Here is a 21,467-nt window from a genome sequence, read left to right on the forward strand (position 1 = left end):
TTGAAATAAATAACTTTCGATCTACGTAGGCATAAAATTGACAACAAGTTTCGATCAAGAATGAGTATAGTATGGTATTTGTAGAGTAAATGTAATAGGACTGAGAAAATTTGCTTTCACATTATAAATAAGAACTCAAAGAAAAAGTCAGAATCGTTCGATGTCATCGCAATACACAATGCAGCCGAGTGAGTAATTAGCGCAGAATAGAAGTTCAATGGGGCGATCGACACACCGCGCAAACACGGCCCTGGTTTTGGCCACTCAGTAAGTAGTCGAAGTGATATTTTGGTCGAGCTGGGACAGTGGGATGGGATATGATTGCCTTCTCGTATTGCCGTGGCTTGAGACATGGACTCTCGGAAGAAAAGAGGAAGAGAGACCGAGCAAAATGATCCGAGAGGTTCCGAGGTGTTGGAAAGGCACGATGAAAGACATATGAGGATTCCAGCGGCGAGATAGGATATGCCTGCCGACTATGTTACAGCGAAAATCTTTTGAGGCTCACCTTATGCGTACTACTCCTCTTTTACTGTAGTTTCTTCGCAGAATTGACAAGTATCGAATAGTGCCGAGAGAATTCTGTAAAAACATTGACTCATTCATTTATTTGAATAGCATTAGTGTAATTGATCATGATTTTATGTCATATTAATTGTTATACAAAATTTTATAAATAGAATACATACATGTATATATATATGTCGGAGATCGAACGGGTGTACAGTTGCAGGCGTCCGGAGACTCTTCACGGGATGCAGCCACTGATATGGTATAACACAATTATCTTTTATTACAGAAATGAAATTGATTACAGTTCGGACAATTAATATCGACACTCAGACGCTCGGGATACTAATGACAATGGCCACCGGTTCGATAACGAATCCACGGTACACGGGGTGACGAAGCTTAACTTAATGTACGATAACTCTTGCGATAATTTTCTCAGGCAGCAACTCGATAAGCAACACGCTATACGGCCAACTAACTGAACCCCAACTCCAAATGAAACTGCCCTTATATTTCCTTGTCCCCACCTTTCTGGTCAATCTTTGTTCTTTAAGGAAAGGGATGGGATATGATTATCTTCAGGTACACGTCCCTTCCGTGACCGTACCTACGTTTAGTGACCATAAAGCAGATAAAGCCAGGTTGAACCATTAAACTATTCTTTTATTATTCTTGTTTCTTTGTTGTTTAGACATGGATATAATAAAAATCTGTACTAGGGTCTTGGGGTTTTTCCCAATATTCCAGACAGGGAATCCCGTTATCCTTCCTTTTCCGACATATATATATATATATATATATATATATATATAGATGAAGACACATTTCAGCTATAAAATAACGAAAGCTCACGAAGTTTAACATAAAGCTTAAACGAAAGATTGAGATTCTTCGAAAGTTTGTGGAGCACGTGGTTCTGTCAACTTCGAACGTAAGAAAGACGTCCCTCTATTTACGACATAAGGTAAACTTCTTTTAGGTCTCGCAGTTCACGGTCAGTGTCTGTCTTCGGGTACTTCGCTTGCTTGGACAGTTTTCATGGCGCTAACAGATATGTCCGTCTTTCTTCCTGTTTTCTTCCTACCATGCATATTTCAATAAAATTCATTTTTATCAAGGATACGGTTTAGGAAGCAACGCGTGTGTCGAAAAAAGGCAGGAAAAATTTGGAACATTTGCAACATTTTGGCACGAAGTTAAATTTACGATGAAATCCAATTTTAAATCATATTTGTTCCAAGTCACCTGTCGTCGTGCAATTAAGAAGGATGAGTCGACAAGCGGCCGATTTTATTGTTGCTAATAAGACTCGGGCACAAGCTAACGACGATGCTCGTTACTTTTTCAATGTCAATTATATGCTGTATTTGAAGCTTAATTTCGGTTACCGTGCAATGAATTTCTTCTCTTAGATTTTGAATTCAAAAATACACTTTTTTGTAAATTAAGACTACAACTTCATTAATTTTGGGTTGAACAATAGAATCACTGTTTTAATGTAATATATATAAAAAATTGACAAATTGGTTTGAAAAAGTACAAGAACTGTTAATCCGAGTTTTCAAAATTTCAATACTTAAATAAAACGCGAGTCACATGGAGCAAAAGAAGGGCGGTGACGACGAAGAAATTTAAGAAGTAGACAGAGACGAAGGTTGCAGACGTAAAGCATAAACAGTCGAGGTGCGATTTGACGCGCACTCGGACCATCCACGGCACATCTCGCTCGCTGAACGTATGCTTTAAGAATCTCGAAGAAGCGACCAGCCCGATGGCTGGAATCTGTAAATCTGTCATTGCAGCCATATTCGTGTGGCTGGTACCGCAGGATATGAACTTCTGCTCGTCGTATACGCCACCGTCGTACGAGACACTAGATCTACACGCTTCTCTTCTTTTGAGAGCTTTGCACCGAAACGGAAACCTCTCCCTATCTCTCGAAATAACAAATGTTCTTTTTGTTTTTCATAAAATTGACAAAACCCCTGGGAAAGTATTTCCTTCTATTCTCTTTAAGTATTTCAAGATCACAAAGAGAGAATTTTATAATTATAGTTATTTCTTATTCGTTAACGTAAGCTTATTCGTCCCACTTAATGTATGAACTAATCTTCATTTTTGTCGAAATATTATGAAGAAAGGCTTGAAAACCAATGAAAGAACTATGTATCAAAAAATTCAACCATTGTTCATTCATCTACACTATTCAGGAGCTTTCATCTTTTTTGTGTTCCAGTGGCTGGTTGAAAGTAAAGCGCAGTTCTTGTTGAAGGTTTAAAAACCGTTTGGTTATATCAAACTGCATGGAAACTATAAAAGCTCTGGCAGTCGTTGCACGTATACGCAGTATTCCCTCTGGTAGCTAGCGATGACGGATTCATAGCCCGTGGGATAACGCAAGACCTCACCCCAAGATGTTTCGGTTTACGGATGCACGCTCTTCCTTGCTTTTTCTTCCTATTTCTCGCCTTTTTTTCTTCTATCTACTGAGCGATTCATTTGTCGGTCTTTGATCCGCGACCAACAAGCTACTACCGGAAAATTAGCGAAATTTATTAAGCAGTCGCTTTCTCTAGACTGCTATCTGTCATTTTATTCTCCTTATTTCTAGCGCAACCTGTCGTTTCATCTTATACGGGATATCATTCAGTGGATAGAATCTTTGTTCAAAGATACCGTATTTGGGTGGTCGAAGGATAAATGACAAATTCCAGATGCTTCGTTGACAGTCTTTTCTTTCTTTTTTTAAGATAGAACGCAAAATTTATATAGATTCATGAATATTACAAAGTTAAAGTAATTATTATTTTACAAATATTTCTGTTCGATCCTCCACTTTCTATCTTCTACGATTATTTACTAAAAAAATGTCTTTGTTTTTTTTTAGACATATTCATAGCTATACTTATTAACCGATAAATTATCATTATAACGTCGCCGGTGTCCCGCTTATCGAGAAAGGCGTCCTTTCAAGTTTCTGAAAGGTAGATCTTCGAGAACAGCTGGTTCTCGCGAACAGCGGTGCCACCAGCAGCGCAATGTCAACTAACCCCGTCAAGGGTTAGGGGTTAACTTCCACAGGACTAGTACCTACGAGGAAGATGAAAGAATGAACGAAGATAGGCCGACGGCCGCCCCTTTTTATTACCGGCGCCGTTACGCGTCACCGATAAGCGCGGTCTCTCTGTAGACGAAAAGTCTATGCTTGCACCAGTTCTCTCGAAACATGAGATTTCATCTTCCCTTCTTTACTTTTGCTTTTGCCATCTCCAGTTGAAAGAAAGTTTCATTTTTTATGGACATGTGTCGAAAAACTTGGAACACTATCTGCTTCTTTTCGACAAGGAGTAATAGAAACGTGTTAAGAATGTAACAACTGGCTGATCATCTGTTTCTTTATGTTTTACTCTGGCTAGAAAGGAGCATTGGGTTAAAAATCAAAGAAAGAAACTGCAAAGGTACAAATTGATACACACACATTCAAAATTAATGCAATATCAATTTGAATAATAATAGTTACTTCGCTCGTTTCAATCCAGGTTTCTGCTCTTATTTTTATTCATTGCGAAAACATGTGCGGGTCATGAATGACTGCAAAACGTTTTGTGAATGCACGAGGGAAGATGTTCACCGAGAGTCATTAAGGATACGGTATATAATATGTTTACACAACGAGGTTCTTCGCGTCGCCATCAATCATGGTGCACGTCGGTCCATCCGTTTTTCTACGCTTAGGAACCGACAGACTGAGACGCTCAAATTCTATGCTACTTCGCTTTGTTGGCATTAGATTGTCATTTCTAACAGTCCCGATGTCAAGTCGTGTACATACTACGTTCATGTGAACGTTTGGTAAAACAATTCGAGCAAACATTTGAAAACTTTTTTGACAAATTTTGAAAAGAGCAGTTCGAGAAAAAATGTTCACTTATATACGCGTCATTCGACCACAAGGAAATCACGGGAAAAGGAATTCGTAAGAGGTTGTGAAATGGTTAACTTTAAACTCAAGTACTTGGCTTTAGATTCTCGTTTACTTTATAGAGTTTCCATTTTTTCGAATACGTTGTGTAACATAAGAAGGCAAGAAAGTTTCGAAACACAATGGTACACGATACTTGAAGAATAATTTATTAAGGCACTTAGTAGCCAAGCTCTCTCATGGGTTGTCACGGTGCGTTTACTTTCCCGTCTTGGCTCGAGAGCGTTTTAGGCTCGTTTGGCATTTCAGACACCCTGTATAAATAGATGCACTTTGCTCCTACAAAAGGCACTTTCTTTCTCAACCAGTCCGCTACGGACCTACGACACCACCGATTTGTATCACGCGATTTGATCATCGTGAACACCAATGGAACTTTAATTTTCTCTCTTGTACTTTTGCAAGATCCTCTAGTAAATCATCATTTTAATGTAAGCATCTTCGATAAATCTTACAAAAATCCTAGTATTTTACATATACGAATCATTAAATATTAAGTATTTTTAAATAAATAGTAAGTACGTTTATGAAAATAATAATCATTTACTTAGGGACCTTGCATCACGAGAAGTATGCCATTATCGATCGTATCATTACTCTCAATTTACAATTGTTCTTTATATCTTCTTATCTACAAAGGTACACTACATATAATTTAAGTAACTGTATATTATGTATTTAAATCTAATCAACATTATCTTTGATATAACTTTGATAAGTGTTTCTCGTTATTATTTCTCTATTAAGGCATAATTTGTTAAGCTTATAGTTCGCGTAATACTTATTTTCTATCACGCGACGTATTATGATAAAACTTTGGCACTCGATTAAAACCAAAGCATCATCTTTGGCTATTCTAGTTTTAATTAAATAATTTTATCTTCTTCACCTTATAGATACTTCCATCGAGCAATTTAGCAGTAAGCATTTATCGTATAAAAATCTACTTTGAATCACAATCACAATTGTTCACAGTTTCACCGAAACTTTCATAAATTCCCAAGAAAATAGAGATCCGAATTACCGTGGTCCATACAATGAGGGTCCAGTATGGGGATGATGAGGATGCGCAGGATAGTGGACCGAATTCATGTGTGCAGTTGGTTGCCCATGGTGTCCAGGGTAAGTCCAAGGTCCTGCTGCGGTCGCACCGTAAAATTGATGATGTTCTTGGCTCGATATGCTTGGAATTTGCACGGTGGGTATCGTGTTTACGTAGTTGGATGTCAAAACGCTGGCACTTCCTGTTGCAGGTCTCTTTGCAGGATTCTGCATGCTTGAAACTGCGACAGAGTCACACTCATCCGATTCACAGTCACGAAAACCTTTCGCAAATGGATTGCTAGCAATTTTGAGTTGCGTGATACGATGATTTTGATAAGCTGTGACCGCAGTGAATCGCGTTTCCGGAAAGGTGAAAGTTTTGAAATTCTCCGTACGAGGATCGGGAGCGGAACCCGGCGGCGATGGTGCAACCACTACGTGGCATCGTGGCTGATATCTATGCATCGAGTTTAGGATTATCTGTAACGTAAAATAATAAAATAATTGTTATTTATATTAGATTACTGAAAATTCTCAATGCGAGAATTGATTGTAAATTTCAATAAATTAAAAAAAAAAATTTATTTTAGATATATAAAGATTTAGGTAAGAATTAATTAAATTCTTAAATAAAATTACTTATGAGAAAGTATGTGAAGTTTTTCTATGATCTTATGGTGTAATATATTATTGATACATAGTGGTCGTAACGGGTGAAAAGAAGCAAAGAAGAAAATGAATAAAAAAAGCACACGTGAGGACCTTCCTCTTAGAGGAAGGACAACCGCAGGGGGGCGGTCACAATGTTTGACAGCCACAAGAGACTCGGTGACTAATTAGTGTAAAAACTAACCCCCGATTCTTTCTGGCAACCCGACACCCTCGTCATTCCTCTTGCACACCGGCATATGTGAGCTAGGGCATGTGTTTCTTTGAATACACAGAAAATGGAGTGCAGAGGGAAGAAGGGGGGAAAAGAGTCATCCTCACAATACAGAATATGTGTGTGGCCTGATACCGGCAACTAAATTTTTTCGGACATGCAATTTTGGTTGCCATTGTTTCAACATTCCACTTGTCTATTTTCTTAAGATGATCCTTTCTGATTTCCATTTGAAGTATTTTAAAAATTAAAATTACGACAGAATTTTCTATGATTTTCAAACTTGTTTTAAATTCTTTTCTTCGCTAAAAGCATTTGAAAGTACAAAACCACCAATTAAGAAACTGAGATCGTTGAGCGTTTCAACGCTGGATTCCAACTTTTTTATAAAACCCGATGGCACGTCTTTCCAAGCGCAATTAAAGGAACAAACTGTTCCATAGCGCGTGAAAGGAGGGTCACCCTCCACGAGTCAAAATTCTTTCTGCGCGAAACGCAATAAATTTTCGAACGGAACGCGAACTAAAGAGTCTCCGTGTTTTGAAAGCGTACGGTGTTCGTCAAAAGAATCCGTCCGATGAAAATAATCCCGTATTTTCTTATCTGCTGTCGAATGATATATGTGCAAAATTTGTACTGTTTTTGTCTCGTAGTTGAATAGTGAGCCACAGATAGAACTTAGAGAAAATTTCCGGATGCGATTGATTTGCATTTGGAATAATCGATCATACGTTGGACAACCGTATGATCGTGCAATTTTTGAAATAAATGGATGAGAATTAACAGCAACCAAATTGAAACCAATCCGGGGAGGATGAGTTGTGACATCGCGTTTGGTGGATATTATGACAGTCCGAAGGTTCAGCACACCCGTTCTCTCACTGATTAGCGACTGACGAATCAACCAAAGGTAAATTCATTAATCAGTATGCCAATACGCCTCAACACTGAAGCACTTCATTTGCAATGGTGCCTGACACGTTGAATTTGGCACGGATACGTAGGGACGATTATTTTTGGCACAGCTGCAGGTGCATTAGGACATAATGAAGAAGAACGAGGGTTAAGAAGAATAGAAGAATTTTTCGAGGTTCGTCACGTGAACAGTAGATTGTAACAAATTACTGTTCACTGCTTTATACTTTCCATAATTGCTTGATGCTACCTGTTCTGTAGCATACACGGAGTAACAGAATAATGTTATATTGGCTAATTTTTTAATTTTATGAAATTTAAGTTTAGCATCAACTGCAAAACAAATTTGTCTTTCACTCTAGGTACTTGTTTGGCATATACTGCCCCCTTAGTTAAAATGTTTTATCTAGAGTTGATAGTAAAATAATTTTCTGTTAAATAATTTTTTAGTTTAATGAAATTTAAGTACAAATTAAGCACCAACTTCCCAAATAGCTATATACTTTCACATTTATAATTTTCTACGCTATAAGAATGAAGAATTCTTTTACGCTGGTAATTCTTTTAAAAATCGTAAACACATCCAAAGTTTTACCGTCTTTTCCCAGGGCTTCCACGGCTTAGTTTATATTACATATGTTTACATTACTTTACGTGCGGTATAGTTTCTATTGCCGTTCTGCGTGGCGACAGGAGAACAGGATTAATAAGGCGCGGACAAGAGAAGATGTAAAGAGTACACAAAGTGGGAGTGTGTTCAGTAGAAATACGACGAAAGCTAGTGATAGAGTTCCAATACTAGCAATTACAATCCTAAACTAATATTCAAATCTATATATCAATGAAATAGCTCGAAGTGGTTTACTATAATTTTCCTAATTTAATTATTTACAGCATCCATTTTTTATAAGAATAATCCTAAAGGAAATAAAGTCAATGACTCGTTTCCTTTCATCTGCCAACAAGACATAAATCTGAACAACGTGTTAAAACAATTATTGCTACTAATTACTCGTAAGACGATAATAGCTTCCAATGGAACCATGCTTCATTGTCGTACTATGCAGCGTAGGCGATTTACTGTTTAACGACCGATGGTTTTTCGTTCATTCAACATCCATTCAATTCATTTTTGCACCGGATGAAATTATTCAAGAAATACGAGTATGCGTCATAAACGAAATCGGATCTTTTTACGGTCGAGATTCATTAAACGTAAAAGTGAATCGTTGAAAGGGAAAAAGAAAGAACGATGGAACATTAAAAGACGAATTATCTCGTAAAACTTTACCGCGTGTCGGTAGCACCGTTGTAATTTCTCGCGGAAGACAGGCTCGTATCTCAGGTCAATTAAGGCGAACTCGTCCGTAAACGACAAACACATGGAACGCGGTACTACAGCGGAGACTTCCCTTGCATCCCTCATTCTACATTATATTGCGTAGGTGTTTCTCTTTTGTGTTACTTTCATAATGAATTACACTGCTCTATAATCATTTCGGCTCGCCATGCAAACATCTTCGCGGTAAAGCAAGTCTGGTTTCAGATTCATCGTTTAAAGTTTAAAGAGTAATTATACAATAAGAATAAGCAAGATATCACTCACATGTCCGTTGTCGTCGAGTTGATTGTTAGTCAGTTTCAGTTTGTCGAAGGAAACTGGCTGCTTCATCCAGTGAGCTCCACTCGCTGGACTGTCAGGATGTACGTGAATCCTGGGGGGTGAGACTGGATCCGCACGACCAGCAACTACCCAAGCGCTACTGTGAAAAGCGTATCTGTACCTCTTGTCGTCGCAAGGTACGAAATCCATCACTAGAAGGTAGTCGGTAGTGGGGTCCAAACCGAAAAATCGACACTGTAAATTAAGGATTCATTTCTATTAAACAGGCACGCAGTCTTTATCCTTTTGTATCATGTACAATTAAATATAAAAAGCAACTATCGTAATACTTGAAAAGTAGGAAACATTCTTCTTCCAGCTTTAGTGACTATCATTTCCGTTCCCAATTGATGAAATTCTTCCCAAAGGGGTTTCGCTTCCAATGCAGCTCCAGCACCAACGAGAGCAGGATGAAGAGGCCTCTTCGAACTAGCTTCTTCCGTCGAATTTGCGCCATTCTCGCTTGGATGATGATCGCTGTGATTATGATTGTTATTGTTGCTATCATTACGGGATTGGACAGCAGTCGATGAAGAAATCGATGAATTCGTGACGTGCGGAGTTAGGGATGCCTTCGATGAAGTTGGGCTGCGGGATCGTTTCACTCTTCCCGCTGATTGCAAACATGCTGAGATAATGTTACAGAATATTAAGAGAAACATCTTGGATATTTTGAATGACGTTCGTGATTAAGAAATGATGAAAGTACCTTCCATTTGTTGCATTGGGGACGGTACATTCGTTATAGGTTGAGCATGATGACTCTGATGATGAGAAGCCCATTGCTGATAACAACAATCGGCGGTAATATCGTGTCGTTGATCATGTTGCTGTTGCATTTTTACCGATTCTTAAGTTTCATCAACAGGATAGTTCCCTCGAAGTTTTATGCGTGGATTTACTTTTTGTTTTATCAAAACTATCGAACTATAACACTAGGTTCACTTATAATTGCAAAGAATCTTTCCTTTAATTACATAATGTTTTGACGAATGTTAATTGCACAATTTAAAAACAATCACCCATTGTTCCCATAACGAAACTGTCACAACACGTATAAGCACTTATAGAATTTCTTTTACTTTTGTTTGCAGTGTTTTCGTTGGTCGAGCAACAGATACGTATAAAACAATCGGACAACACGTGCAGATGGGGATACCGTTTGTCGACGTCGGAACATAGAAGGAAAAAAAGGAATCGATGAACGAGATTCGTAGAATGCTTATCTTTCGTAACCGCTCATTAAGCGTTTTGAGGCAATCAGCGAGATTCGAGATCCTGAGCGAATATCAGAGGTTGCTCGACATCGTCGACGGGCTCTCACACCTCTCGTCAACAGGACTTGTCTTCACCTCGAGATCCGAACGCTGACAAGGTTTAAAGCCGTGGCGTGAACGCGGCATCGGATGAATCAGAAAGAACTCCCCCGAGTCGACTACACCTCGTGGCTTATCATCGAGACATCACTCTCCGATCTATGCCCTCTCTCTTTTCACAGGAATCTCCTCCTCTCCTTTCTGCCGGTTTCCTCTCTCTGAGGTAAAACCGATCAAGAAACGTGGAGAGGAGGATCGGGAGGAAGGGAAAGTTTCCACGAGGAAGGAGGGGTTTCTCAAAGATCCTCCTACGCGGACACCCACGCTAGGCTAACTTGCGTTCACAAGATGCTAACTACATCCTCTTCCTCTGAATCTCGTGCCAAAAGGCGGAGTCTTCGAGGACGGGACAAACACTCGGGGGTAGCACGGTACGCTCTCAGGGACGAGGCTCGTCTCTCGTGTACCTCGACGTTAAACCATCAGGGTTAATTGATTACAACGAGGTGTTGATTCGGTGATACCTCGTCACGACGATATAAGTTAATTTTCTTTACGTATTATTATTCTTTCACGGTCTTCTTTATGGGAATCTGTCTATTCTTCTTTTTCTTTATTCTATTATTCTTTTTTTTTTTCTTTTAAACAATCAAACATTCGTAGCAGATTTTAGTTCAACATTGAGTAAACAAGTGACTATCGATTGGACGATCTACATATATAGATCTTTATCTCTTTGTTATCAATTACTAAGTTAGATTATCTGACCGTTATTTAAAATTTTTTATGTACATATTGTTTTTAAATTGAAGCACTTTTTGGAAGAGAATTTAAGAAGTAGCAATTTAGGGAAACGACATCATTTTTTAGTCAAAAGCTCTTCATTCCTGTGATACATCGCATCACACTAATTGGAAAAATGTTATAAGTACAAACATCTGTATATTCTGAAGTTATTATATTTTCAATTCCTGTAATTATTTACAAACGGTAGTTGTGCATTACTTTTATTACTAGTTTTAAAAATCGGTGTTCATTTAGAACTTTAGAGATTTATTATTAGCAGTTCATACATAACATAATGTCCACCATATATGAAATTTCGTCATTCCAAAACTTCAAATATCGAAATATGTATCTGTTTTGAACTGTTAAGATTATCGAGAGTCTAATCAGATTGTACTTATTACTTTAGCATGGACCTGAACCTATATCGATCTAAGCTGCTAAAGTATCTAATAAAATTAATAATTAAGTTGTGTATTTGGAAAAACGAATAGATTTGTATAATTAAATATGTGTGTATTACAAATTTGTATTATTGGACATTCTTTTCGCAACGATATGATTAATAGTACCAGTAGCTTTTCAGGTATATATATGTAAGTACATACGTATAAAATGTCTCGTGAAAAAATTAAGAATCGGACAAGATGATTCTGTAAAGCACGAAAAAATGGATATATATAAGATGGTGACTAAAGATATTAAACATAACTGAGAACAAAAGAGGTAAATGAATGTTTTTTTGCGAGTTTTATTTAGAAGATAGAAATTAATGTACAAGTACAAGGGAGGCGGATGACAGGTGTTTGTTGCGCTAATTTTTACAGAACAGTACCTTATGATTTCTTCTTACATACGATTCGTAGTGGTGACATCACTGAAAAATAGTTTTACGACCTACATGATACATGAAGAGTATGTCAAGGGACTGAACAAGATCGATAATAAAATATAAATGTGGTCACATGAGATTAATGAAATTATTCCCGACAAAAGGGACCGTTAATGTTTATATGATGAATCCTTACAAATCGGGGTTTCTTCTTACATTCCTTGTTTTTTAAATTGTATGTATATATATGCATAACTTCGCTACTTGCATTATACACATTTACAGCCTGCTTTTATATTAGTTCTATCATTACCATTTCCTCCCGAAAATTAGTAATGCAATGCACGTCATGAAGAATCCAGTGAAACTTCACGGATACACGATACTTTATATATCATAAATTTATTTTGGGATACAGGTATAAATAAGGAATATATATATGTATATATATATATATATATATATATATATAAGTCTTTTTTCTTTTAAAAATATTCATTGAAATCGATTTTTACTGAACAGCTAAAACATTCTGTTTTTTTGCGATTTATAAAAATTTAATTACAAAAGCACATTCTACAAAAACGGTCTCTTTATGAAAGTCGTATCTGTATGTTACTTACAAATTTTGTGCAATTTACAGAAATATAACAAAGCCAAAATTATGTATCACATTTGAAACTTATGTCATTAAGAACCACTATGTATTCGATAGTATTCATATATTATCATTAACATAAGGTAGTTATGCATGCCATCAAAGCGAAGAAACAGCACAATAAAATTGTGTCTAATATTACATCAATTGTACCATGCCATGATATTCTGATCAGTGATATTGCAATTTCTAATTGTTTATTCTACAAAAACACCGAAGAAAATGTTAAGCAAAGAATTAAGAATGAATTCGTCATGAAATTTTCTTGTATTTTGTAACAATACTTCTAGTAGAATTTCTAATCTAATCTCCAATAACTGAACTTACTGTTAATTTTTTATAGACACCCATTTAATAGCATTTTTTCCCTCTTTGAACTGTTCTATTTTAATGAAGAACTTCTTTGTTTATCTTTCGCTTAACAAACTACGCCCCTCCGGGATTTTCTTTTACTTAAAGTGTGATCATTAATGTGTGAGCGGAATTCATGATAAATTCGAAAATAATATGGTAATAGCGTTGATAATAATAGTAGCGATACTAGGAAATAATAACAATAACATCTTTTCTCTTACAAGAACTTAATGTCTTAAAAGACTGAGGGTTTTAAGGGAGTTATTTTGAAGTTCTAAACGTTGCGTTCAAAAAAAAAGGATGAGAAACAAATCTAAGGATTTCACTTCTTCTTGCTTTTGTTGTTTCCACCACCTCGTGGGGGAGTCACTGGTCTATTTGCATTCAGGCCACCGTACGTTAATTTCTTTTTGTCAGCTGGTTTTAGAATTTGGAAACTACACATGAGAGTTTCATCAACGGACATCATAGCTCCAGCATTATCGAATTCGCCACAGTAGTTTGGTGCTGAGAACAGGGTAACTAACTGTCTCTTTGCAAAAAATTCATAGCCATCTTCTACCACCTAAAATTTTCATAGACTATTACTTAATATTTTCAGAATTTATTGAAATTACACAATCATAATAACATTTGAAAAATAAAGTCTTACACGAATAATGTACTAAAATTAAAAGTTCTGTATATGTCATGACATACATACCTGATGAGCACGACAAATAAGGTCAAAGTCATGCTTATGTAAAAATTTGGCAACTACTTCAGCTCCAAATGTAAATGATACCCCACGATCATTTTCTCCCCAACCCATTGTATCTTTGTCTGGATCAGACCATAATAGATCACACAATAAGCCTTGATCAGGTACATCTGTTGGTCGCATAATACGTCTGATCTGTTCCATGTTTTGTAGATCTGGACTAAGGCCACCATGGCAACAAAATATTTTTTCGTCAACTATTGCCGCAACAGGTAAGCAGTTGAAACAATCCGTAAATGTTTTCCATAGTTTAATATTGTAACGTCGTTTACCTGAATAATACCAGAATATAAGGATTAAGATTCAAACATTTTATAATAAGCTATATTTAAACGTAATTTTTTACATTCATCATAAAATCCATATATCCTATTAATGGATGCACATTCATGATTTCCACGAAGTAAAAAGAAATTCTCAGGATATTTGATTTTATAGGCAAGAAGGAGACAAATTGTCTCTAAAGACTGTTTTCCTCTATCAACATAGTCTCCTAGAAACAGATAGTTACTCTCTGGTGGAAATCCACCATATTCGAATAGTCGTAATAGATCATAATATTGCCCATGAATATCACCTTAAAAATAAAATTCATTTTGTTTCTTATTGCCTAAAATATCTTGACATACATATTTATATGTGCATAATAAAATAAAAAAATGAAGTATGAATTATAATAAAAAATAACTTACCACATATTTTAAGCGGTGCTTCAAGTTCTAACAAAATAGGTTGTGATAAAAAAATTTCACGTGACTTTAGGCAAAGTCCTTTTATTTCTCCTTCTGTTAATTGTACATTTTTCCCTGGCCTGGCTCCCCGCACTATAAGATTAAAATATCTTCATGCAATAAATACAATGAAATATAATAGAATTTATTCTCAAATTTTATAAGCAGCTTGTAAATATATGATAAAAAAAAAAACTTAAAAGAAAAGTGATTTTCTGTACAACAGACATATATAGCAGTCCCTACATTGAAAGGACGCAAATCAAATATTCAAGAAGTTTAATATATATTCATCTTTTCGTATCTAATACAAAACTATACTTTTTTTATAACATTAACAGTGAACAACTTCTTGAATGAATCAGTTTAATTTATTAATACATTTCAGGATCCTTTTATAAATAATAGAGACAAGTAGAAGTAAACTTAAAAATTACAAAGTATATTGCAGCAATCACTCAAGCTCAAGGCAAGAGTCTTATCCAAGAACTAGTGATTTCTATTACATTCCCAATCCCACTTCATGTAAACAAACAATTGTCGGTTTGTGTAAAATATTTGAGATCGGTTATATTTAAAGATAGTTGCGTAATCGATCAAAGAAACCAGATACCTAAGAAGAAGATAAAAGAATGAAAAGAAAAACGAAAGACGCAATATCTTCAGCCGAATGTTCAACTTAAATTATAAGGGACTACGTGTTTGAAGGAGTTATAACAAAGGGTGACGCGGGCGACAGTTCAGGTCCCATCACCCTCCCTCCCTCCCCCCTCCCACCCTCAAGGAGGGCAAGTGAGCAGCTTTACCTTCCAAGAGCCGAGCTATGATGTTGTCAATATTAAGTTTGTCTGATTCAGCCATCGGGCCGGGGTTTTGTGCGCGTCCCGGGCTTCACACGGAGCACCTTCTTTTGGGGATGACCTTTGATTTTCGTGGATTTCACTAGTGTGGCAAGCTGCACTCAATTGCATTCGCGGTTTCGGACAATGTACCCGCAATGGCCGCCCGGACAACCGCGCACTCCACTCCCTTTTACCCCCTCTCTAAATTCGAGCTTTTCCTGTTCGATAGAATTCGACCGGTCGATTTATCGAACAAACCAGAATATATACTCGATCATGCAATTATTACGAAAAGGGAAATATTAGTAATATCGATACTATCGATTATTAGAACAATCGTAATCGGATCTGTCAAATTTCTTCAATTTAGATCTAGTAATTAAAAACTATTAAGTATACAAATCAAATTAATGCATTTTGTACTTGTATACTCTAGAGAAATTTTGTGCTAAACAAATTGATAGTGAAACTCCCTAGATTATTTAAAGTTATTTCATTTATTGAAATTTATTAATTTTAATAAATTGGGGGATAATATATTTGTAAATAATTTTATTTACAGTTTTAATTTGAAAATTCTTCAGTATTTAGTTTTTATTCCATAGGGAATAATTATCATTTCAAACACATATCTACGAGTTATCATGGAGGTTTATCATACTACATCACAGTTTGGTATCAAAGAGGTCGAAGTTAGTGGTATTTGATACGTGGTCGCATAATCTTTCTTGTAAAATTGATAAACGATGCCAGAAAACGTGGTAAATATAACATTTATTTTTATAATTCTCTCTAGATTATTATTATTCGATACAGTAATGAATAAGCTTGTTGTAATTTATTTAAAATTTTTCAAATGACGCTGTAGGTTATATTGTCGCGTCTGTAGAAACAAAACACGATCTTATAAATCATATACTTTTAATTGGTTTAACAAATTTTATTTTCATCAGATAGAATTAATATAATGAATATTTATAACCATATATTTTTTGTAACTTTTAAATACCTTTTTCAATATCTATAAAATACTCTGCGTTGATTTATAGCTAAATGGAGATCATGTTGATGTGAAGAATGTTAACTGTGAAACTCAAGAGAATGATGAAGAAACTAACGAAGTTGACGTACATTTTGAACCAATAATTTCTTTGCCATTAATAGAAGTATCTAATAATGAAGAAGATGAAGTTGAAATGATAAAAATGTAAATTCAAATGTCAAGAGTCATTAAAATATATATTATAAGTTTCTTATCTGATATTTATGTATATTATTCTATTTGTAGGAGAGCAAAATTATATCGTTATGATTCTTCCAATAATCCAGCAGAGTGGAAAGAACGTGGTACTGGAGAGGTGAAGTTATTAAGACATAAAACAAAAAATACAGTAAGAGTTGTAATGCGTAGAGATAAAACACTTAAAATTTGTGCTAATCATTTTGTAACTCCTTGGATGGAATTGAAACCCAATTGTGGTAGTGATAGAGCATGGGTATGGAGTGTACTTGCTGACTATGCAGATGAACAACTTAAGCCAGAATTACTTGCCATAAGATTTGCAAATGCAGAAAGTAAATATACTATTAATGAGCAAATGTACAATGTGGACAAAATTTAAAATATCAATTATTAATATAATTGTTATTGATATTTTTTGCTATAGATGCAACTGTTTGGAAAGAAGCTTTTGAGAAGGCAAAGAAGATAGTGGGCTCTGAGTGCGAAATATATGCTGGCAAAAATAACACTGAAGAAAAACATGTTGAGAGTGATAGTGAACCTTCTAGTGATGTAAGTTATAGTGAAAGTACTGATAATGAAGAACAAGCTAACAAATTGACAGAAGGAGATTTAAAAGTTGAGAGTAATGAAACTGAAAAAGTGGAACCCTCTGAAAAACAAAGAAAAGATGGGGAAACTATGGAAAAAGTAGCTAAAGAACTTGAACAATTGCAAGTTAAGGGTGTGGAAGAAAAAAAGTAAAAATCTATATCTCTATGAATTAAAAATTCTAACTATAAGTGCACATTCCAATATAAACATACATGCATGCATATGCTTAAATATTTGATCATTGAATTTAATGTAGGAAAATATTTTAACAACGATGTTAATAGACAGGTTGAGCAAATTTTCAATTTATAATTAAGACAATATTTATACGATCGTTATACGTTATAAGTGATTTCTTAATGAAGAATATTTTAGCATTTATACTATAATGAACAAATTGACACATGTTAAATTCATCAGAAATAAGAAATTAAAAAGTAGGACAACTATTTAATCTTGAATATGCGAGAATTTATACAATTTGGAATGTTATTCAACTTTTAAAAATACTACTTATATGTTTTTATATATTTTGGTGTGTAATAATATTAAAATTTTAGTGTTTATGGGAACATTATTTCTAAAAAAATTTGGAACTGATCTTTTAAATATTTTATTTCTTTTAAACGTTTTCTTCAATCTTTTCACATTTATATAAATTGCAGTCTGAAATATTGGAATGTATGCAGTACAGACTAACACCTGTATCGTTTTAAGTTATAAAAAATGAGCTGTAAGATATTGGACTTAAAACGATCAGTGGATATTTGATTTTAATATGACACTATTTTTACAAAAGTATACATAACAAAATTTATAATACTGTAAGATGGTAATTTTTCATAATTCGTCTCTGTATAAGAAAGAATGGAGGATATTACGTTTTTCTTCCATTGTGCGTTTCTTTTCATTTGATAATTTCCCTTTCAATATGCCCTCTATTCTAGTTTGTTCTGTTTGAACAAAAACGTCTCCTCTTTCTAATATTCTTTCCATAGTTTTAACATAAACTTTTGCGGCGGCGCGTTGCGTTTCAGGCAGTGTTCCTTCAAAGACTTTAGCTTTGTTTAATATCTCCTATGAAATAAAAAATAATTATAATTGCATACTTTTATAATAATTTTATAAATTATGTTATTTATGTAATATTACCTTTCTTTCCGTTTCTCCGCTGGTCCTGAATTCCTCTGCAAGTCTATCTAATTGTTCCACACAACCAGGGAGACCAAGATATATTCCAGACTTCATTTTAATAAATCGCTTAATGCTATCCGCGGTAAAATCAGTTTCTTTTTCTGCAACGAATGGAATTGGTTCTGTTTTTCCTTGAAGAAATAAAAGAACAGCGGGGAATGTTTTGGACTTTATTTTATAGCGAGCGGCAAGATCAGAATTATCTTTATTGCCATAATCCTTCACTCTCACTTCAGCAACCAATAGATCATGAGAATCTTTCGTTCCTGCAGCTATTTGCGCGTACTGTTCGTGTTTCTCTCCATACGGAAATGCCACATCGAATTTAACAACTGCCGCTTTGAATTTCGGTATCACCTATGTCACAAATACTTTATTTACTATACGAGCATGGAATATTTTTTATAAATATTTCAATATAGTAAAATATAAAATATCGTTTGCATAATAGCATGTCTAAATCAATATGAGATTCGTAAAAAGCAAACGGTTTCTGGTAATCGAAATAGTAATACTTATTAGTTCATTTGCTTCAAATAAGATACTAAATAATAATATATTAAAATACACTTATCATTCCCATGTTGATTCATTTATAGATATTATATTTCTACTTCATAAATTTTTTTGTTCTGTAATACAAGCATGTCTCTAATGTAACTAAGCGTCCTGTAACCATGGGAACAAATGGTCTAATCAACAAGGTAAAAAAAACAAAAGAATCTAGTAAGTTGATTTTGTTCATTTTCGAACAACTACTGGGTATATCTTACTTGAGATAAATGTAATTCAACAAATAAAATGAGTAATTTTTCCAAGAAACGTACATTTAAAAAGATTAAGGTACCTTGTCAAAGGAATAAGAATCCAAAGAAACACATCCTTTGCAATCTTCGGCAGCTGCAATTCCGATAACAAGAAGTACTACAATTGACGGAAGCATGTTATAACTGATGGGAGACTATAAATAACTTTTTAAATGTCTTTTTCGCTTAAGGACCGGCAACTTAATGATCAGAATTCCTTGGCTTTAATGCGATACGTCTTGTGTATTAATCAGTTCTTTGATTATTGTATGTTTTGATAAGGTTACCAGCCAATTATACGTAAACGTAACTAAAAGAAGAGATGCGCTTTTTATCACTTGAAAAAAGTAGATTCGTTATAGAGAGCCTTTTCCCTAGTTAACGTTCAAAACTAACCTCAAATACTAGAGCACGAATACGGCTTGATAAAATACAGGTAAAGAAGCAGATACGGCGCTTTGCCGTCGTCGAATCAGAGAAGGACACGAAACCGCGCGTTACAGGATGTACCTACGTCATGTCAGGGAACGTAATCGCAACTTGTGATAATTTATATTTACACGATATTTTGACAATTTTCTATACAAAAAGATAGAATGTAGGATCTGCTCTTTCATCTTAATACGTATTACATATTTGTTAGTGAATGATTTAATTTGCACTTTTAATACAAATGATATTTCAATTGTCTGTTAACCCCTATTTATTTTGGTACCAAAAGGTATGATTTAATAATATTTATAATATTAATCGAACAATTTTAATTAACTTGTATGAAAGGACATAAAAGTAAATATAATATAAAGTTGTGTATCATACAATTATTTTTTTATAATAACAGAATTTCGATTGTTTAATGTGGATTATACTCATACGAAATGCTAATCTAAAGTTTCTGGTAAAATTCAAAAAGAACTATTAGAATCGTATCAACTCTCTCATAGGTTTCTGATGTTGACTAAAATGAATAAAATAACTTTAGTCGTTAAAATCATAAAGATACAGATATCGAGTTCTATCGTATTTAGCACAGTGTTATTGACAGCCTTATATATTGTGCTAATACATGAAAAGAGATAAACTCTAAAATATGAGGAAGGAAGAGGAATGAAGGAAGGGCAGAATAAGTTAGAATGAAAAGGTGAGTATAGAAAAATCGACAAAACCAGCGGGGCATACACTGAAAAGTTAATTGATAACTATATATCTACACGTCCATAAAAAAATACATAATTATGAATATTTCCATTGCAATAAAAAATAATATATCCAAATAATATCTATGAAGAAAGTTATTAGTACAATATAAAAGAGAATATTTCCACTATTATAGTACTTATTCGTAATAATACATTCGGTTATATATGATTAATCGTAGAAACTCGTGTATTGATATAACTATCATTCCGTAGAGTCGGACTAAAAAAGAGGAAAATGATTGATCTATATAAATGTTCCAGTTTTGCTGCCAAAGAAACAGAGAATCGTTCCACATTTGTAAAATGCACTTGTGAGATGCGCGATAACATTAATGTCAAAATATGCAGATATGTAGTGATCGACTGCTTAAAATATTATTTTCTATGTAAAATTTTTTAAACAGTAAAACAATCATATTTAAGAAATGTGGTTTAGGTGGTTATTATTGAATGATATTGATTATTATCCTGATATCAATAAATTATAATTAATTCAAGATCATTATACGAATTCTCAATAAAAACAGTGAAACATTTACAAAGGACCTTAAATAACAAATATAAGTTTTGTCTCAGATACAAACTCGACCTTGTCTAATTGAAATAAAATCGCAGTAGCGATCGATTTGAGGTCAAATTACTCAATGAAGAAGTCTTGTCTCTGTATATCCGTCATAGAAGAGTGGAATCTGACGAAATACAGTGATTTGACGTCGTCATGGTAAATGTCTATAAAGAGAAGTAGAAAGAGTCGGCATTTGATAGGCCACAAAGGCGTAGCCAAACGAAGAACTGAACGTATGGGGTGTAGAAGGAAGAGCGGGTAAGGGAGGGTGTTAGTCACTAGAAAACAGGTATCCGCCGTAGGCGTCGTACGTTCATTGATAAGCGTATAACGCCCCGTGCCTTAGACTCGTGACGTCACTCAATCGCACGGACGCCTGCGCTTTTATCAGGGCCGTGCCTATCACGCGGTTCTTGCCCCTACACTTTTTTCTATTGAACATTAACTACGTAAGTCAAATTGCAACTTCTTGATGTAGTAAGATAGCTATTCGATATTTAAATATAAATACTAATATAGCTTCTTTCACTTGTGGTTTGCATATAGTTATTTATTACATAATTTTACGTGTGACTGCTATAGATTGC

The 21,467-nt window shown here is 34.8% G+C and overlaps 4 protein-coding genes and 1 long non-coding RNA gene across 8 annotated transcripts; 2 read left to right on the forward strand and 3 right to left on the reverse strand.

The window, feature by feature from the left end:
• The first annotated feature begins 193 nt into the window (after positions 1-193).
• On the forward strand, positions 194-5,882 carry LOC138181038 (uncharacterized). The gene is made up of 6 exons (XR_011173426.1): positions 194-267; positions 2,750-3,309; positions 3,401-3,971; positions 4,053-4,164; positions 5,471-5,617; positions 5,749-5,882. It is a non-coding gene; the product is annotated as an uncharacterized LOC138181038 (long non-coding RNA).
• Positions 5,516-10,102, reverse strand: LOC138181031 (T-box transcription factor mls-1). Of its 3 annotated transcripts, none has more exons than XM_069115512.1 (4): positions 9,710-10,102; positions 9,291-9,477; positions 8,944-9,195; positions 5,516-6,019 (listed from the first exon to the last, which is right to left on the reverse strand). In XM_069115512.1, the coding sequence occupies exons 1-4, from the start codon at positions 9,781-9,783 to the stop codon at positions 5,516-5,518; spliced, it is 1,017 nt and encodes a 338-aa protein (XP_068971613.1). In that variant the 5' UTR covers positions 9,784-10,102. The 3 variants fall into 3 exon arrangements, with proteins under 3 accessions (XP_068971613.1, XP_068971612.1, XP_068971611.1); XM_069115511.1 differs by having other exon boundaries at positions 9,291-9,613; XM_069115510.1 differs by having other exon boundaries at positions 9,291-9,628.
• A 1,731-nt stretch (positions 10,103-11,833) lies between these two features.
• On the reverse strand, positions 11,834-15,487 carry LOC138181033 (serine/threonine-protein phosphatase PP1-gamma catalytic subunit A). Its single transcript, XM_069115514.1, has 5 exons — positions 15,244-15,487; positions 14,399-14,530; positions 14,053-14,283; positions 13,650-13,978; positions 11,834-13,511 (listed from the first exon to the last, which is right to left on the reverse strand). Exons 1-5 carry the CDS (start codon positions 15,296-15,298, stop codon positions 13,269-13,271), a joined length of 990 nt encoding a protein of 329 aa, XP_068971615.1. The 5' UTR covers positions 15,299-15,487; the 3' UTR covers positions 11,834-13,268.
• A 401-nt stretch (positions 15,488-15,888) lies between these two features.
• LOC138181035 (ran-specific GTPase-activating protein) lies at positions 15,889-18,222 on the forward strand. The gene is made up of 4 exons (XM_069115516.1): positions 15,889-16,040; positions 16,329-16,486; positions 16,568-16,854; positions 16,947-18,222. Exons 1-4 carry the CDS (start codon positions 16,026-16,028, stop codon positions 17,264-17,266), a joined length of 780 nt encoding a protein of 259 aa, XP_068971617.1. The 5' UTR covers positions 15,889-16,025; the 3' UTR covers positions 17,267-18,222.
• wbl (endoplasmic reticulum protein 29-like protein wbl) lies at positions 17,706-19,662 on the reverse strand. Of its 2 annotated transcripts, XM_069115519.1 has the most exons (4): positions 19,513-19,662; positions 19,158-19,426; positions 18,269-18,667; positions 17,706-18,193 (listed from the first exon to the last, which is right to left on the reverse strand). In XM_069115519.1, exons 2-4 carry the CDS (start codon positions 19,251-19,253, stop codon positions 17,957-17,959), a joined length of 732 nt encoding a protein of 243 aa, XP_068971620.1. In that variant the 5' UTR covers positions 19,254-19,426; positions 19,513-19,662; the 3' UTR covers positions 17,706-17,956. The 2 variants fall into 2 exon arrangements, with proteins under 2 accessions (XP_068971620.1, XP_068971619.1); XM_069115518.1 differs by lacking the exon at positions 19,513-19,662 and having other exon boundaries at positions 19,158-19,506.
• Between the last annotated feature and the right edge of the window lie 1,805 nt (positions 19,663-21,467).

Source organism: Bombus flavifrons, chromosome 6 (genome assembly GCF_040668555.2).
Source record: "Bombus flavifrons isolate JBK064 chromosome 6, iyBomFlav1_principal, whole genome shotgun sequence".
Lineage (NCBI taxonomy): Eukaryota > Metazoa > Arthropoda > Insecta > Hymenoptera > Apidae > Bombus > Bombus flavifrons.

Bases quoted from the DNA above. Each gene is read 5' to 3' on its own strand.
- LOC138181031 (XM_069115510.1), bottom strand. From the start codon at position 9,839: ATGCAACAGCAACATGATCAACGACACGATATTACCGCCGATTGTTGT. The intron at 9,196-9,290 runs GTATTACGATAG...CTTAATTTACAG, and splicing joins GAATGTTTCCTACTTTTCAA to TGTCGATTTTTCGGTTTGGA. The intron at 6,020-8,943 runs GTGAGTGATATC...TTTACGTTACAG, and splicing joins AACTCGACGACAACGGACAT to ATAATCCTAAACTCGATGCA.
- wbl (XM_069115519.1), bottom strand. From the start codon at position 19,253: ATGCTTCCGTCAATTGTAGTACTTCTTGTTATCGGAATTGCAGCTGCC. The intron at 18,668-19,157 runs GTACCTTAATCT...TTTGTGACATAG, and splicing joins ATTCTTATTCCTTTGACAAG to GTGATACCGAAATTCAAAGC. The intron at 18,194-18,268 runs GTAATATTACAT...TTTATTTCATAG, and splicing joins GCGGAGAAACGGAAAGAAAG to GAGATATTAAACAAAGCTAA.
- LOC138181035 (XM_069115516.1), top strand. The intron at 16,487-16,567 runs GTAAATTCAAAT...TTCTATTTGTAG, and splicing joins GAAGTTGAAATGATAAAAAT to GAGAGCAAAATTATATCGTT. The intron at 16,855-16,946 runs GTAAATATACTA...TTTTTGCTATAG, and splicing joins AAGATTTGCAAATGCAGAAA to ATGCAACTGTTTGGAAAGAA.
- LOC138181033 (XM_069115514.1), bottom strand. From the start codon at position 15,298: ATGGCTGAATCAGACAAACTTAATATTGACAACATCATAGCTCGGCTC. The intron at 14,284-14,398 runs GTAAGTTATTTT...TTTATTTTTAAG, and splicing joins AGCACCGCTTAAAATATGTG to GTGATATTCATGGGCAATAT. The intron at 13,512-13,649 runs GTATGTATGTCA...TGAAAATTTTAG, and splicing joins TTATTTGTCGTGCTCATCAG to GTGGTAGAAGATGGCTATGA.